Raw genomic sequence first — 18,491 nt, 5'->3', positions numbered from 1 at the left:
GAAGTACTTGAACTGCGGCATGCTGCCCGCCACCCACTGCCGCAAGGCATCACCGCCACGAAGAACCACCACCCGGCAGCAGGCAGCCGGCAGCTGGCAGCGCGCGGTTCAGTCTACTTCAGATTGATGTGGAAGTGGAAGAACCAGAGACGTCGGAGAACCCGACGAAGTCATTTGAGATTCATAATATCTTCTGGAGGCGCACGCAGCTTTTGGCCGTGATAATATGTACTATATGATATAGATATGTGTATTATATGATATTATTTAGATATAGAGCTCCAGGACTGTAACGCAAGTGTTGTACACTTCCTTGCTATTTGGATAACCGTTCTGCTGTTGGTGTTATGGTGCATAACACGTCGGACGCTCGTCTCTGGTATTCCTACGAGACTCGTAGTGGGGGTTATCTCAGCCATGGTTGAGAAGGAATTGGGGGAAAGGAACTTTGGCTTTGACTCCCTGAAGTACCTGCACTAATATCTATATTAAAGCCTCCATAAAGTAGCATGCCATGGGACCTTTAAGAATACCAGTTCCTCATTTCACTTTCCCTCTTTTGGTTGATAAAGTCTCACTGGAGAGTACCTTCCATAGTGGACATCCATGTTACCTTAAGATACCTTATGTCTCAGAAATGTAAGAGAAGAGTGAAACCGTTGAAAGACATGAAAAAGCATTATTTTTAATATTGTCATTGAAGTATGAAAACAGCTTGTTTTCAAAGAAAGGTCAGGAGAGTGTCGATTCATAACCGCCACCGCCTCAACTTCAGCTTCTGGAAACGGCTACATACATAATAACTAGGGAATAAAAACGTGGTAATAACATCCACCATACAGTACCTGAGAAAGTAAAAGTCATGTTAAAATCATACATCGGACCCAAAGACTAATAAAAACATTCAGATTTTCATGTTTCACATTTTCATACGTCAATAACCAGCGATTTTTCATAGTTGTTTCTTCATTTTCTGAAACACAGACGTCCCCTTTGATTGATTGAGAACAAAACAATCGGATTGAATACTAACATTGAAAGGCAGTTGGATATCTTATTTTGAATTCCCACTGGTGGTACAGAGCACTCTTACTACAGAGTTTACACTGGCCACATTACTTCCTCCTGCCTGACACCGCTCATAAAGACACCACGAGCGTACTGAAAACAACCCATAAACATGGGAGACGTTTTAACAGCGATAGTGGCATAACAATGATCAATTAGTTGGATTGTTTGCCAGATGACTTGATAAGGCTAATCAAAGAAAGTACAAATAAATGATTATATGAAAAAGAATAAAATACATATAATCAATAACATATATTTAAAAGAAGAACCACCATAATAAGTCGATAGAGCAACCGTTTTTAAAAAAATCTCACACAAAGCCTAGGAAATATGGCCACCGTAAGAAAATCAATTTTTTATTCTCTGATCAGGAAATGTGCCCAATTTTTGCACAAAATACATGAAATATCAACCGTGATAGAAAACCAACAGAGCACATAACATTAGTGGTCATCAGACATTCAGAAACTAGACGTACTTCTCTCAAAAGTCTTTTCTCTTACTTTTGAACTGATAAATAAACATTTTATGAAGGCTGCATACGTTAAACCATATGATGAGTCCGCCCATCACAGCTTTTCTTCATCCCAGCTCGCTCAGACTGGTGTAGAACAGCACACACAAGGACATTTAGAGTATTATGTATTACAGATCTAGTGTCTTTCCCAACACAAAGGTCTGCATTTTGTATAACATGTGTATTTTACCTGGCCATACAACCAGTGAGACCCAAGTATTTTCCAGAACAAACCAAGCCTTACCCCAGATTTAAAATACAAAACCAAACAGATATTAGAATGTTGTCTTCAGACTGACACACTTTTAACCTCGTCAACTGGGAACCGATCACAGAAATCTCCTTCAACATAAACAGACAGCGAACAGGACCCAGCGAGACCATCAGTGTAGAAAACCTCAAAAGGTAGAAAAATTATCTGCATCTAAAAAAGTGCACTAACCCTTACCTAGAGAAGAAAGGAAAGACCATATTTGGAACGAGTAAAAATGCAAGCCTTTAATGTCAAAATGTGACATTAAATGTGTTTTTACAATAGAGGAAGTGACTGAGGCCACATGAACAGCCTGCTGTTTCTCTCTGGTGATTTAATAAATTGAGCAATAGCTGTTAGCTGTTGAGTAAGCCTCTTGCTTACTTTACAGGCAGACGGCTCAAATGACGTCAAATGACGTGTTCGTACATTAGTGTTCTTCATCTGCCACTACCTTGGCAATAATAAAGTTTGGGGAAAAGATTTTCTTCCATTTCCACCAAGTTTTTAAGTGTTTTTCCAACTGACATGAGATAAAAGAAAAAGACTGACAGGTTCCATGGGCATATGAGCCACTGAAAAAAGCCAGACCTCTGCACCAATCGGAGCACTCTGACCCCACGATGAGAGACCGGACCAATAGCTGGGGTCCTAGAGGGAAGCCCCGCCCACCTGTAGTGTAATCCTCCCTGGGAACCTGTCCTGAGACATGTGGTCACATGACTGGTAATGGAGTCCAGGACCGGGGGTTTGATGAGGAAGCCACGAGCAACCAGAGTACGAGTCCGTCGTACAAAAAAAAATGGAGGCATCCCAACACTGCAGAGAATAAATAAAGGCACTACGGTTCTTCAATGTCTCTCTGTTCCAGAACTCCCAGATTGTCCTCGTATCAAGCTCCCAGTTCACCCACCTGAGAGAAAACCAGCCATACAAAACCAGTCACACAAACCCAGCCACACACAAAGCAGGATAAGGAGAAAGGATTAAAGAACACCAAAACAAACGAGCCCCAACGTAAACACAAGTGCAAACGATTTCCCCACAATCCTTATAAACTCCATTGGAAGCAGATAAACTCATAACTCTCCCTCCCCGAGGGGAACAGCCTCCCTTCCTCCCTTCCTGCTCCGCCGCGCGTCAGGAAGTGGGATTAGACCGATTAAACAAACACACACAGTGACACACAAGGGGACTTCACCCCCAGCCCCAGGATCTCCTCCACGGATCGCGTGTGAAGCCTTTATGTGGTGCGGTCCTGTCCTGTGTCTCCGAGTCCCGGGCCTGGAGACACAGGACAGATGTGTGTGTTTAGGCCAGAGACTGTAGTTCAACCCCCAGTCTAGAGACATCGGGTTGAGATCCACCCCCAAACAGAGGGGTTTGAGGCGGGAGGCTCCTTCTCAACACAATGTCTCTAGACTGGGGTTTGACGGACAATGTCTGACGGATCTCAGGGTCACGATTATTCTGATTTCCTATTATCCTGCCACTACTATTAGGACTGATTGGTATATTGTATCTAAAGAAAGGCACCCTTTGTAAAATCAAGATTTTGTTCTAACTGTAATGGTCCACCTCATAAGACTAGCATACTTATGGTATTTCTCTAAAAGAAAGGTCATCTTTGTAAGGTTGTGACACATTTCAGCTTTAGTGTGCACCCCCGACAGTCCTCGCCCCCTCCCCAATAGAGGCCCCCTCAACCTCAACCTCATTGTAATCACATGCCCTGCTCCTCGTGACTGATGGTGCTCCTGTTGAAGGGGTTGCTATGGCTGTGATGGTTACCGCGGTGACGTGGCCCTAATCCCTGTTTTTAGACTCATTTTTGAATAAGTGATATTATATTTGACCCTAACGAACAAAAAAAATCATTGTTTACTTATCATCCATTGATTAGAGAGGGAGTAGGAGCCGGTGAAGCTAGCAGACCAGCTCAGCAGAGACCTCCAGCACTGACTCTGGTCCCCATATGGACATAGTGGGACAAAGTAACCTTTAATTCACTTTGAATCATCCAATCAACAGTTTGGAAACGGCAGCCAGGTGATGATTGGCTGTGAAGCCTGCCGGAGCCTGGGCACTCAACATTACAAACTAAAACAATGATGACTGCTAAGCCTCATTACAGCCAGCTGATGGTATCAGCGGCAATAGCACTTGGTTCGATTAGCGTAGAGCAGGCTTAAAGGCCGTGGGCTATGGGCTATCTGATGCTCCCGGGGACACCGGATCACCGCCGCTCCTCGGAACGATACAATGTGGGCGTGTCTGCGGACGACAACATCCGGTGGGTCGTAGCGACCGTCTGAGGATGTAGCGGACTCCGTTTCGGACCAGGGGATGGTTCTGCCTTAACAACTCTCGCTGGAGTACACAGGAGAACAGCCGGCTCATTGGCTGATCGGTGGGAGGGCAGGAGCAAGTGGGGAGGGTCGAGTTGAGGAACCACAGGCCGGGAGGGAGGGAACGGGGGGTGTGGATAGGGCGGCGGGAGTGTTTGAGTGAGTGAGTGACAGGTCTGTCGGGTCCGTCAAGCCAGGCTTACCAGGGATGGTAACAACCCGGTACGATGCACCTCCTTATCACGCCCGGACCGCATCAAACACGTGTAGCGATGTCAACGGTTAACGTTAACCGGCTAACCGCCCAGAATACTTTTAACCGGTTACCCATGACGGTCAATCGGTTAATCTGCATGTACACAGCCTCCGTAGCTAGCGGTCTGAGGAACAATGAAGCGCGCTATACGAAGCTAAGTGCAGGACCGTTTCCCACAGAATGCTACTCTTCAGTTCAGTAGTAGTACTAGCACTATGTTGTACCAAATTGAGAACAGTTCAGTAGTAGTATTAGCATTATGCTGCAGCTGTACCACATTGAGAACAGTTCAGTAGTAGTATTAGCACTACGCTGTACCACATTGAGAACAGTTCAGTAGTAGTACTAGCACTATGCTGTACCACATTGAGAACAGTTCAGTAGTAGTATTAGCACTATGCTGTACCACACTGAGAACAGTTCAGTAGTAGTATTAGCACTATGCTGTACCACACTGAGAACAGTTCAGTAGTATTAGCATTATGCTGCAGCTGTACCACATTGAGAACAGTTCAGTAGTAGTATTAGCACTACGCTGTACCACATTCAGAACAGTTCAGTAGTAGTATTAGCACTATGCTGTACCACATTGAGAACAGTTCAGTAGTAGTATTAGCATTATGCTGCAGCTGTACCACATTGAGAACAGTTCAGTAGTAGTATTAGCACTACGCTGTACCACATTGAGAACAGTTCAGTAGTAGTATTAGCACTATGCTGTACCACATTGAGAACAGTTCAGTAGTAGTATTAGCATTATGCTGCAGCTGTACCACATTGAGAACAGTTCAGTAGTAGTATTAGCACTATGCTGTACCACATTGAGAACAGTTCAGTAGTAGTATTAGCACTATGCTGTACCACATTGAGAACAGTTCAGTAGTAGTATTAGCACTACGCTGTACCACATTGAGAACAGTTCAGTAGTAGTACTAGCACTACGCTGTACCACATTGAGAACAGTTCAGTAGTAGTATTAGCACTACGCTGTACCACATTGAGAACAGTTCAGTAGTAGTATTAGCACTATGCTGTACCACATTGAGAACAGGCTCCCGGAACGCAATGCGGCCCCAAAGCTCATTTAGTCATTAGAGCGCCGAACTAAAAGGAAAGCGCAACTTTCTTGTATTTCAAGTAATATTTCAAATGAAATAACTGATGGAGAAATGAAGGCCACACATTCATGAACAGGACAAGAGAAGCAGAAAAGTGTGTTGACAATGAGCTTCACCTGGAGTGGCAGTTGAACAGGCTGGATGGGGGGGAGCAGTGAGCAGACGGCTCACACTGCTTTAAAGTATCTAATTATCAAAGCATGCAACCTAAAAGCTGACAATTCCTTCCAAATATGGTCTTTGGTCTCGGGAAAGACCAACGGCAGAAATGGCAGAAAATGGACCCCAACCCTGACAACATGGGGTACTACAGTAACTCGTTTGGGGCATACTACAGTAAGTAACGGTACTTGGTTTAAAAGGGGGCATTAGCCCAACGTAGTGGCAACATCACCGTGGTGATATCTAGTTCCTCAGCAGCGTTCTCATTCATTAGTCTCTCTCCAGGTGAACTGCAGCCCGAGGTTTGTTATTCTGTTTTTTGATGAGGCTTCAGGACAGCGAAAGCCCCCCAGTCTGTGTGGCCGTTAGACAGTCACAGACTGCTTCCCATCGCTGCTCCTTCCAGCACTCAGGGTTCGACGGTATCTTGTGATTCTTGTGCAAGCGGTCACCAGTCGTTAAGCAGACTGGTCGCAGAACTTTGATCTGGCCAACAAAAGCCTGGTTGTACTGAAAACAGTTTTGATCTCCCTTTTCGACCCTCTCTTCCACACACTCAGCAGTACAAAATGAATACCTACCGATAGTGAGTTCAGGCCACTTGTTGACGTTCTGATTGGTCAGGAGAAGCCGTCGCTGTCCTCGTGGTCGTGGCCGACAGTGTGCAGTGGAATGAGGCTCTCACACTGCTCACTGTCTCCAGGTAACCTGAGAAAGGGTTATCGTCACGCACGCCGTCTTGACAACAATCGTTACAGTAATCATCCGTTTCTGGGAAGGTAGCATACGTCCACAGAGTGTGTGCAGAGCTGCCTTTAAGAGGGCGGGCAGTCAAGCAAGACGTCTGATAACAGGACCAAATAATGAAGGCCATAAGCCTTAAATGAAACCTATTGTCCTTGGTACAATGTCAATTGAGGACATCGGTGTGTGTGTGTGTGTGTGTGTGTGTGTGCGTGTGTGCGTGTGTCGATCCATTGCAAGAGTAAATCATGGAGTGAACCCTAAATTCTTAACCAATCTTTTACTATTCAATGTGTCGTTATGCTGGCTATGCAAACCATTTAAAAACAAACGGCCGTTCCTCTACCACATACAGTCGATAATCAACTAATCATGCCGCCCTAATGTGAAAGGTAATGCATAATTTGCATGTCTTCTATATGCGCTGTGGCCTGCGGTGTCAATTCCTCGGCCCGCAGTACCAGACAGTAGAAAGCAGAGGTACACAAACCTTCAGACGCTGTTAGCCATTGGCCACCAGCAATGTTTAACTTCTTCCACTGGGTTTTTTGATGTCGGTGCCATTAATAATTGTTGACTACTTTAACGGCACCGACAATCCAAAAACCCAGTCGGAACTAGATGGAAAAGGTGTGTCGTTCAAAACGTGACGCAGCTTTTACTTCTCGCCGTCTACAGAGTTTGTTATGTACGATCATGGTGTTATTTCCCATAGACATTCGACAAAGGGAACCGGAGCCTCGGAGGCAAGACTTCTAAGGGGGGCCAAAGCAACATGATAAAAATCAGTTTTTGAAAGACACTGAAATTGGTTTTGCGTAAATGAACAGTGTGAGAATAATAAGGGGTATTTCTAACACACACACACACACACACATATAACCCTATTCTAGTAGTACCCCAAAAAAAAAAAAAAAAAAAAAGCATGATATGGGATCTTTAAGAAGACGTAGCATCACTGATATGGCGCTGGCGTTACCGCTCTGATGTTGGTGGTTAAGATGTCGGAGCGTTACCATATCCAGCGGTTAACATGATCGCAATATTCCGATATCCACCATTACGATGTTGGACGGCGCAATGTCCAACAGTCAAGGTGTCGAAAAGGTGTGGGGAGTAGAAATTACCTCTAGTGGTCATAACATCTCCTAACATCTCCCCTGCCAACAACAGGAGGAGGAGTTACAGTGGCCTGTACTGGCCTGTGAGATTACTTGATGGATTTACAAATTTAATTGAGTTATTTAATCTGTAAATGTAAAACTGTAGGTTACATCTAACAAGTAGGAAAGTGATTAGTTCAACCGGTGGCGTGGTGTGAGAGGTGTGTGCGAGGGGTGTGTGGATGTACAGAGCTCATTTTGGCCGTGGTTGATGTTTATGGCAGAATCAGAGGGGGTTGAGCTTCTCTGACTAATAACTAATAAGCCCAATTCACATCGCTCCTTATGAAGCCCATACACAACGGGGCTACGTTCCAAAAACACTTAGCCCAAAACTAATATCTTTATATCTCATAGTGCTCGAATTCAAGCTGAACCAGGGGCTTCGCCTACAGTTTACTTAGATATTGAATAAAAAACGTATTTTCTCTAGAGTCGTTTGTGTGTTCTACTGTACAAACATGGCGGTGCAACATGGCGGCCTCTGTGGAAGAGGACCCGCTACCTACGTAGACAAACACACCTATTCTTATTTAATGGGATTATACACTAATTAAAACAACCTAATGAATATTATATCCCATTTCTGTCAAGTCCGTTACACTAGATGTTACTAGATTCTACATGCCGCAGCTTTAACGGTTACGATGTTGTCTAGCGGTTGTGATGTGTAGCTGACGTGATGTGTAGTGGTTGTGATGTGTAGTGGTTGTGTCGGTATCGGTTGTGAGGTCTAGCGGTTGTGAGGTCTAGCGGTTTGGAGGTCTAGCGGTTGGTAGGTCTTGCGGTTGTGAGGTCTAGCGGTTGTGAGGTCTAGCGGTTGTGAGGTCTAGCGGTTGTGAGGTCTAGCGGTTGTGTCGGTAGCGGTTGGGAGGTCTAGCGGTTGGAGGTCTAGCGGTTGGAGGACCAGCGGGTGTGTTGGTAGCGGTTGGGAGGTCTAGCGGTTGGGAGGTCTAGCGGTTGGGAGGTCTAGCGGTTGGGAGGTCTAGCGGTTGGGAGGTCTAGCGGTTGGGAGGTCTAGCGGTTGGGAGGTCTAGCGGTTGGGAGGTCTAGTGGTTGGGAGGTCTAGCGGTTGGGAGGTCTAGCGGTTGTGAGGTCTAGCGGTTGTGTCGGTAGCGGTTATGTCGGTAGCGGTTGGGAGGTCTAGCGGTTGTGTCGGTAGCGGTTGGGAGGTCTGGCGGTTGTGAGGTCTAGCGGTTGGGAGGTCTAGCGGTTGTGAGGTCTAGCGGTTGTGTCGGTAGCGGTTATGTCGGTAGCGGTTGGGAGGTCTAGCGGTTGTGTCGGTAGCGGTTGGGAGGTCTGGCGGTTGTGAGGTCTAGCGGTGTCCATACCTGTGGATCCGGGGCTTGCGGCAGATGAAGGCGAACAGCCTCCTCAGACCCACCATGACGGGGTCCCAGTTGTTGTAGTGGCACAGCAGGGTGGCGATGAAGAAGGAGAGGAACACGGGGACAGCCCCCATGAAGAACAGCCAGGAGAACCGCACCTGTTGGGGGAGGGGGAGGAACGGGGCGTTTAGAAGAGCCTTGTATCCAACGTTACTCAGTGGGGACATTGGAGAGACTGGGTTAGGGTTTGAACTCTAAACCTTCTGGCTGGGAGTCGACCCCTGAACCATGGAGAGGTTTTCCTCTCTCCAAGAACCTTTCTGAACGATGTGATGATCCCCTAAACTGCTCTTATAGTTTGCCTTTACTTTTCTCTGGCGAGATGTTTCCCCATGAGAGACGGTAATGCATCTAGAGCGCCCTGCTGTATTTACCTTAGAGCCCCAGAACCCCTTGGATTCACACTCACAGATAATCCTGCCTGGCTTGAGTGTCTTCAATGACCCAGGACCCGATGAACAAAATCTAAGTCAACCCGGGTGTTATCTGTAGAGTCAGCATTGAGATGTACAGCGGTGTAGTAGAAGATCACCTTCTGCATGCAGATGTCAGCCAGGATGGACAGCGGGATGGTGAGGCTCAGAGCCAGGGTCCCCACTAGTGATGAGGTGAGGAAACAGCCCCTGATTGGACCAACAGCACAGCGTCAACCACCAATAAGGGAATCCAGAGTATATCATGAATAGAATAGTCACTATCGCCCAATATTAATATATACCTTAAAATCTGCTGGGCAATCCTTAAATCTTATGTTTGAGAATAAAAATGTGATCCTAAATATTGAAATGTGTTGGAAGTTAAGCAGTAAATATTGTATGAATATTCATCACAAGAAATGTTCATTTTGAGGCTAATACCATGGCAGAAAACAGGCATGGCAAAACAACCCCGATTTGAGTCTGCATGTGACCATGTGACCCCTGCTCGTACCACAGCCAGAGGAACTCGGACAGGACGGTCCCGATGAGGCCGTTGATCAGGATGTAGGTCCACACCAGCTGGCTGGGCAGCTCGAAGGACTCAAAGCCCGTGTAGTGCAGCACCAGGAAGCCAGGCCACAGCAGCAGCAGGTTGAACAGACCCACGAACCCTGGGGAGCGATGGGTCATTGGGGTTACAACTGGCCAGGGAGCACGACAGCACAACACAAAACCAACAACACAACGTAACACAAACTGCTGACACGCAACCTATGGCGGTCGCAGTGCTAAAAGACTAATCAAATGCATTGAAACGGGTGCTGGTAATGTGGGACATACAGACCTTCAGACCCGATCAGAAACAATAGATGGGGGCTTTTAATATGTAGCAAAGAGGATGTTGGGCCAACAGACACACAACCCCTAGGAGAGACAATACAGGGGGGCCTTTAATGTGTAGCTTTGAGGAAGTTGGGCCAACAGTCCTACAAACCGTATTAGAGATAATATATTGGGGCTTTTATTGTGTAGCATGGAGGAACTTGGGCCAACAGACCTACAAACCCTAGACGGAACAACTCAATCAATACAGGGGGGGCTTTTAATGTGGAGACGTTGTAATGTTAGCATGTCCACCCTGGCCTTAAACCAATGACAGAGCAGGGTTCTGCCCTGTTACATGACAGCAGCCTGCTTAGCAGCAGGGATCTCCGGCTGGATGAACCGACCTACCGAAGAACATGGGGATGTCCAGCTTGTCCTCTCGGTCCACCCTCCTCTTAATCATCACGATGTACACCGCGTAGAGGGCGGCCCCGGCCAGCGACCACAGAGACCCTGCAGAGAGCGCACACACGCTGCTGTTAACACAAATGGTGTGCACACCCAGCATAAACACACATTGAATAGTAACAGATGCGTTAAGAATTAAACTTGCAATTATCGATTGCAAGTTCACTCTGGCAATCGACAGACACACACACACACACACACACACACACACACACACACACACACACACACACACACACACACACACACACACACACACACACACACACACACACACACACACACACACACACACACACACACACACACACACCTGGCTGGACCAAAGCCAATGGATGAAAGAACACAAGATGTGAAGATGAGAGGCTAACAGTGCTTTTCTAGTGATTGTTTCCCTGGAGGCCCTGGTGCAGGCGTAGAGAACATGTTTAGGTTTACGATTCTGGATCTGTGCAATCGGGTGCTGTCTCCATGGTTACCTATGATGCCGTTCCCGTCGGGGATGTCCATGCTGGAGAGGCTGACCAGGGCCACTCCCCCCATGCTAGACAGAGAGGGATGTTCACCACACCATTACTGAACACTCAACCAACTTAGAGACATAGAAAAGACAACTTGACAATTTGACTTTAAAAAGATTCAATCTTTGATTGACAATTTGTTTAAGACACATTTACTATACACTTCATTTTCTAGGTTCATAGGACAAAATGGAATCTAGAAAATATATAAATAATGCTATTTTTACCCCCATTCAGACAGATAGGAACAAAGCCAGTTGAAGCGGGTATGTAAAACCTGAATCCCCAGAGTAGATCCTGAATCCTCATGTCATTATAGAGTAGAACCTGAATCCTCATGTCATTATAGAGTAGAACCTGAATCCTCATGTCATTATAGAGTAGAACCTGAATCCTCATGTTATTATAGAGTAGATCCTGAATCCTCATGTCATTATAGAGTAGAACCTTAATCCTCATGTCATTATAGAGTAGAACCTGAATCCTCATGTCATTATAGAGTAGAACCTGAATCCTCATGTCATTATAGAGTAGAACCTGAATCCTCATGTCATTATAGAGTAGAACCTGAATCCTCATGTCTTTATAGAGTAGAACCTGAATCCTCATGTTATGATAGAGTAGATCCTGAATCCTCATGTCATTATAGAGTAGAACCTTAATCCTCATGTCACTATAGAGTAGAACCTGAATCCTCATGTCATTATAGAGTAGAACCTGAATCCTCATGTCATTATAGAGTAGATCCTGAATCCTCATGTCATTATAGAGTAGAACCTGAATCCTCATGTCATTATAGAGTAGATCCTGAATCCTCATGTCATTATAGAGTAGAACCTGAATCCTCATGTCATTATAGAGTAGAACCTGAATCCTCATGTCATTATAGAGTAGAACCTGAATCCTCATGTCATTATAGAGTAGAACCTGAATCCTCATGTCATTATAGAGTAGAACCTGAATCATCATGTCATTATAGAGTATGTAAAGGCTGGTACCTCAGGGCCACGGCTAACAGTTTGGACAGGGTGAAGCGGTCGCTGCTGTTACTGGGGAAAATTGCGGCCAGGATCAGCGTAAACAGACCTGGAGGAGAACAGCAGTATTTAGGACAGGAGTGCAGATACCAGCTCTTCATTTACAGCTCAGAAGTAGAGGGTAACTCTGAATTACACTGAGGTTGTCCCCATACACACCGTACCTGAGGAAGGGTAAATGAGTTTTGCCAATATGCCGACAAAGTTGGCATATTTCATACTTTTTAGTCGACAGTTCCGGTTCTGTGTGATCCTTTTTAATCCCAAAAAATTGTATCCCGTTATACTTCCCTTGTGTCTACCATATCCATATCTTCACAAGCATTACATGAAACACATGAAGGAAACTGCAGTTTTCCCATTGCGTTAAATATATGCCCAGCTAGTTCTTCCTCCTTTGCGGTCGAGGGGTTCGAAGGTCCCCGGGCAGACTGACCTGAGGTGGAGGACAGGATGTTGACGATGGCCACCTGGGTGTCTGACAGCGCCTCCTGGTACGACAGGTTAGCCAGGAACCACTGATGCAGAACACAGACAGGAATGAGCACAGCGTCTGCTGCTGCACACCGCTCACCAAATACACATTCTGAGGGCTATGCCAATGCTGAAAACCAATCAGTGTTACTATTTCACTCACGTCTCCCAGACAAATTCAACGAAAAATCCCTCAAAGTATACCGTGATGACCATTTAGAGCTCCCGTAAAGAACAATCCTGTGGAATCCTATTTTCTGTCCTATAGTGTCTGTGCTGCAATGCATCCAGATTCTCTTTTAGATCAACCTGAATTTTCTGAATTGTTTATAATCAAGTTTTTTGAACCACTTCCCAGATCCAAGAAAAGTCCTCTCAGAAAAAGAAGGTGTGGATAGAATATGAAACTGTTTATCCTAGCCCCCGAAAGCAGACTCCAGTCAAGGCCTATCAGAGGGCCCATGCCCCCCACCCCCCCCCCCCCCCCCCCCCGGCCCCTACCACGAAGCAGAAGAAGAAGCTGATCTTGGCCACATCGGGGACCGTCAGCTTGCCCACCGAGCGGAGCATGTTCTCGTGGTCCTTGGCGGCGGGGTAGGACATACGGGACAGCTTGGCCTCCAGGGCCTGGGTGGAGGGCAGCTGACGGACCTCCATGACGTTACTGAAACGCACCCGCTGCTTTCTAGTGGCCGCTGGAAGGAAGGATTAAGGCCTTCAGTGCCCGTCGTTCATAAGGGGAGAGACCTTGTTTTCACACAGTTGAATAGGACTCATGGGTATTAACGGCCAAGAAGAGATCACTGGCGCACAGTGCATAGCACCGTTTTACCCAAATCTGCTGTGTTCTACAAATGTTATGCTTGTTACACAAATATTACAGTAGACAAACATTGTTTGTAGCTCTTCGATGTACAATGTATTCTCCAAAATGTAGAAACTGGGTTAGGGAGATATATATTGCTTCACCTTATACATTTGCATCACATTTAGGGCATTTTGCAGCCACTTTTATCCAAAGCGACGGTTCATACACATTCACACCGACGACGGAGTCAACCCCGCAGGGCGACAGCCAGCTCGTCAGGAGCAGTCAGGGTGAGGCGTCATGCTCAGGGACACCTCCACACTCATCTAGGAGGAGCCGGGGATCGAACTAGCAACCTCCGGCTACCAGCCAACCCGCTCTGCCTCCCGGGCCGACCCTACGTATGACTACATCAGGTACTCACCAGACTGGTCCAGACCGTTACAGGAGGCTGAGGAGGACGACTCCAGGGGCCTCTCCTGGAACCTTACAGGAACGTAGAGCGGCTCGCTCTAAACAAAAGAGAAGCGTGAGAGGAAGAGGTCTAGGGTGAGGCAGCGGTGCTGCGTCTGACCACTGAGGGGGGGGGGGTCCATGTCTGACTGTCTCACCAGGGAGTGGGTCATGGTGCTTTCAGCGGTGCACGCCGCAAAGTATGCCTCGGCATCGGCAAACTGTGGACACACAAACATTGAGCAATGTCAGCTTCTTGTGTGGGAGGAAGGTGAACTGAGGACACTTCTCATACACTAATAATCCTGTATTGTCCCAACATGACACTTCAAAGCACTGACAGACAAATTAACCTTCCTTCCAAGGAGCAAATCCGACGTTTATTTCTGGACCACTACAGCGTCATCTTCACCTCTAATTTCATTGTCTTTATGTTGTTAACATTGAGCACCACTCAACAACCCCACTCCGGGCCTTTTGGTTCCTCCTGCACATTTATTAAAATGATCCACCTCACCTCCCAATCTCATTGGATGTATCCCTTCCCAATGCTGCCACGTATCGCATCCTTCTTTGAATATCAAGTATGATAAATACCAAATGAAGAACATTAAAACCTTTCATTTGCCCTGTGTGGCTTTTCCTTTTACTCGGCACAGTGCAGCAGCGCTCCCCTGTGGCGAGTGGTGTGCATGACTACTCACAAACGCAGTGTGAGGTCGCTGCAGTGAGCTGGTGCACTGCTGCCTCCACGGCCTCCACAGCAGGAAGCCCAGCAGGTAGAGCACGAACATGGACGTCTTGGTGAACGTGCTGAAGAAGGGCTTGTTGTACTCCTGCCGCCTGAAGATATACTGAGAGCAGGAGAAGAGAACAGCTGTCACCAGGTAGCCATCAACCTTTAAGTCATACCCACTGTTTCTCTGAAGAAGCTTGGTAGATTGGTAGAAAAAGAAACAACAATATATATCGCTGTCGGTACAGTAAAGATGGTCATATAAACAAGTGCCAAGCACTAACAATTGCTAGGTTAACCCTTTCCCCGTACACAACCAAGATAGCTAGGATTAGAAGCTACACAATGCTAATTACTATTTTTAAGCGCACGAGTGTGATAAAGACTCCCATGATCATACAATCAATGATTTTGTATCTGATTATTTTGCTGAGGCTTGCAATAAGTGCCTTGGATTCCTAAATTGACAATTAACATTTGATTTGCACCAGGGGGATCTGCAACTTTTGGTAATGGGAGCGTGTGTTTGGGAGTGTGTGTTTGGGGGTGTGTGTTTGGGGGTGTGTTGGGCCTTACTGAGGTCAGCTCGGAGGAGGCCACCCAAATGACATCCACCAACAGGAGGATGGCCACTCCCAGGGCCATGCGTCTTCGCTGGGCTGCCGAGGCGCTCTGAGAGCCCATCCGGTTCATGATGAACACCCACACCATCTGGACCCTGCTACACACACACACACACACACACGTATGAAATGCATGCTCATATTAACAGGCTGGCAACTCTCAGACACATAATAGCTTCATGTCTGATTGTCTGTTCTTTGGGCTATTTTTTGGGGCGTTCATGTTAGTGAGTATTGAGTAAACAAAGCAACAATATGACTTTTTTGCCATTGTCTGCTTATGTATAAAGCATGCATCTATCCAACCCCACCATGGCCTGGTACCAGTTTGAAGGAAGGTTTATGTTCTCAAAGTAATGTTTAATTCAGCAACATGGAAAAGTATGTTTAAGTAGTACAATACCCAAGTCTGATAGAGGAGCATGATCCTTATTATTACGATCATGATATTATTATGACAGTACCTGTCAATCAGTTAGAGAGGATACTTTTTGGGGATATCTGTCAGGCCTCACAGAGGACCACAGAAGGATACAAGAGAACATATTCGGTCATCAATCCCTCCCCTCATCTGGCTGCATGCTGACATGTAAACCAGAAGCCACCTATGTACAGTAGTCTGCTGGTTTCTGCAATGATTGTGTGTTGCAAAAACGCACACATGAAAGTGGTTCTACATGATAATGTTAAAAGATATGTCTACCATGTGAAAATTACTTCTGGTCATTTTTGTAACTGAAAATGTATGCATAGATGGTAAAGAGTCACCTGTAATGACATAGTGATGGTAAAACAGCACCAATAAAGTGACCTGTTGTCATGTTTAATTCAAGCAGAGGCTAACACAGACACACACACACACACACACACACACACACACACACACTGTATAGTTATGTCACTGCCTGTCTGATTCAACTGTGATGCTGAAAGTACGTTGTGATAATAACATTTGGACAAGGAAACGCACTAAACTAAATGCATGCAGCCAACCAGCTCAAAACAATGTTTAAACAGCATAACGCTGCGAGTGTTTCTACTGGACGATAGCTACATGCTAATGGCCAACATCGATCCGTGATCAAGTAGACATTTACCTGAGCATCTGTAGATAGATCCTATCGTATGCTTTGTTTTCTATCTTCTGGATTTATTTACCCATTGATTAATCTAGCCGCAATTATTAAGACGGAATTGTCGCCCCTCGACTGATAGTAAACATTAGCACATCAATCAGGTGACATCACTTAACTGAAACAAGGCATTCCGGGATATGTAGTTATCAGGTGACAACACTTAGTTGAAGAACGGCATTCTGGGATATGTAGTTATCCTCGAACAAGAGAGGGACACTCTTTCAAGATATGAATACAGTTAATTCATGCAAACTCAGCTTTCCTTTAAATACCATAAAAAGTATTAAGTATCGAACCTGATCACTCCAGTTGGACGGGAAATGTGGGTGTTAGGACTGTGGGACATGAGGACTGTATCTTAAAAATGTAATAGAAACTTAAGTTAATTAAAATATATATATAGGCCTATATTAAAAACAATATACGTGCATGTATGGATATGCACATCAATCAATTCAATTTAGTAAATAAACAAATAAACAAAGAAAATTGTCCATGTCTGGTCGGTTGAAGTAATGTGATAAAAAACATTTATTTAAAAATTAGTGAAATACCAAACCAACCAATGCACACACTTTTCCACTAGAAGGCGGTATCACCAAAGATTGCTTTAACACTAGAAGTTAGTCACCAATACCCTAAAGCCAAGACATGCAGAGGCAGATGAGGGCAGTAACGTTATGTTATTGTTGGATTTGTTAATGACAGGCTATGCATTGAATTACTGTTTCTTGTGTGCTATATTGTAAATTGCCCCAAAATAAATCATAGGCTGTACACATCTAGAGACAAATGCCTTTAGTCTATGAGGCTATACATCTAGAGACTGAAGCCTTTAGTTCATGAGGTTTTACATCTAGAGACTGTACCATCTACAGACTGAAGCTTTTAATCCATGAGGCTGTACATCTACAGACTGAAGCCTTTAGTCCATGAAGCTGTTCCATCTAGAGCCTGAAGCCTTTAGTCCATGAGGCGGTACATCTAGAGCCTGAAGCCTTTAGTCCATGAGGCGGTACATCTAGAGCCTGAAGCCTTTAGTCCATGAGGCTGTACATCTAGAGCCTGAAGCCTTTAGTCCATGAGGCTGTACATCTAGAGACGCGTTTAGTTCAGGGTGGGCGTGTCAACAAAATGTGATACCAGTCCAGTAATTGCACGTGGCCGTTAAGTGGTCCACGCCAACCATGATGGGAAGGGGAGCGCTGTTCTGGCAACCTCATCCTAAGCATGAGTCTAACTCGTTTTGGTCTTTCCTTATCTTCTGCCAAAAAGCCTTTCAACTAAACAAATGGGGTCAGACGAGTATTTGACTGTTAATGCTGCAGAGACTGTAAGGAGACAGCCTGTAAGGAAACAGCCTGTAAGAGACAGGAGACAGCCTGTAAGGAAACAGCCTGTAAGAGACAGGAGACAGCCTGTAGGAGACAGCATGTAGGAGACAGGAGACAGTCTGTATGAGACAGCCTGTAGGAGACATCCTGTAAGGAAACAGCCTGCAAGAGACAGCCTGTATGGGGACAGCCTGTAGGAGACATCCTGTAAGGAAACAGCCTGTAAGAGACAGGAGACAGCCTGTAGGAGACAGCTTGTAGGAGACAGCCTATAAGAGACAGGAGACAGCCTGTTAGAGACAGGAGACCGCCTGTATGAGACAGCCTGTAGGAGACAGGAGACAGCATGTAGGAGAGAGCATGTAGGAGACAGCCTGAAGGAGACAGCCTGAAGGAAACAGCATGTAGGAAACAGGAGACAGCATGTAGGAGACAGCCTGTAGAAGACAGCCTGTAGGAGACAGGGGACAGCCTGTAGAAGACAGCCTGTATGAGACAAGGGACAGCCGGTAGGAGACAGCCTGTAGGAGGCAGGAGACAGCCTGTAAGGGGACAGCCTGTATGAGACAGGAGACAGCCTGTAGAAGACAGCCTGTATGAGACAGGGGACAGCCGGTAGGAGACAGGAGACAGCATG

General features: G+C 45.9%; 1 protein-coding gene across 4 annotated transcripts; it reads right to left on the bottom strand.

Annotated features, from left to right (window-relative positions):
• Positions 1 to 948: 948 nt before the first annotated feature.
• Positions 949 to 16,646, bottom strand: LOC132445582 (solute carrier family 35 member F5-like). 4 transcript variants are annotated; one of them, XM_060035662.1, is made up of 15 exons: positions 16,482 to 16,646; positions 15,338 to 15,482; positions 14,730 to 14,879; positions 14,184 to 14,246; positions 13,997 to 14,084; positions 13,266 to 13,459; positions 12,727 to 12,808; positions 12,252 to 12,339; positions 11,212 to 11,276; positions 10,673 to 10,777; positions 9,951 to 10,140; positions 9,553 to 9,643; positions 8,964 to 9,118; positions 6,307 to 6,433; positions 949 to 2,754 (listed from the first exon to the last, which is right to left on the bottom strand). In XM_060035662.1, the coding sequence occupies exons 1-14, from the start codon at positions 16,487 to 16,489 to the stop codon at positions 6,346 to 6,348; spliced, it is 1,512 nt and encodes a 503-aa protein (XP_059891645.1). In that variant the 5' UTR covers positions 16,490 to 16,646; the 3' UTR covers positions 949 to 2,754; positions 6,307 to 6,345. The 4 variants fall into 4 exon arrangements, with proteins under 4 accessions (XP_059891645.1, XP_059891647.1, XP_059891646.1 ...); XM_060035664.1 differs by having other exon boundaries at positions 9,951 to 10,110; XM_060035663.1 differs by having other exon boundaries at positions 15,338 to 15,479.
• Positions 16,647 to 18,491: the final 1,845 nt, after the last annotated feature.

The sequence above is a fragment of the Gadus macrocephalus genome, chromosome 17 (assembly GCF_031168955.1).
Source record: "Gadus macrocephalus chromosome 17, ASM3116895v1".
NCBI lineage: Eukaryota > Metazoa > Chordata > Actinopteri > Gadiformes > Gadidae > Gadus > Gadus macrocephalus.
The sequence above is the reverse complement of the archived record's forward strand: the minus strand, read 5'-3'. Positions and strand labels throughout refer to the sequence as shown.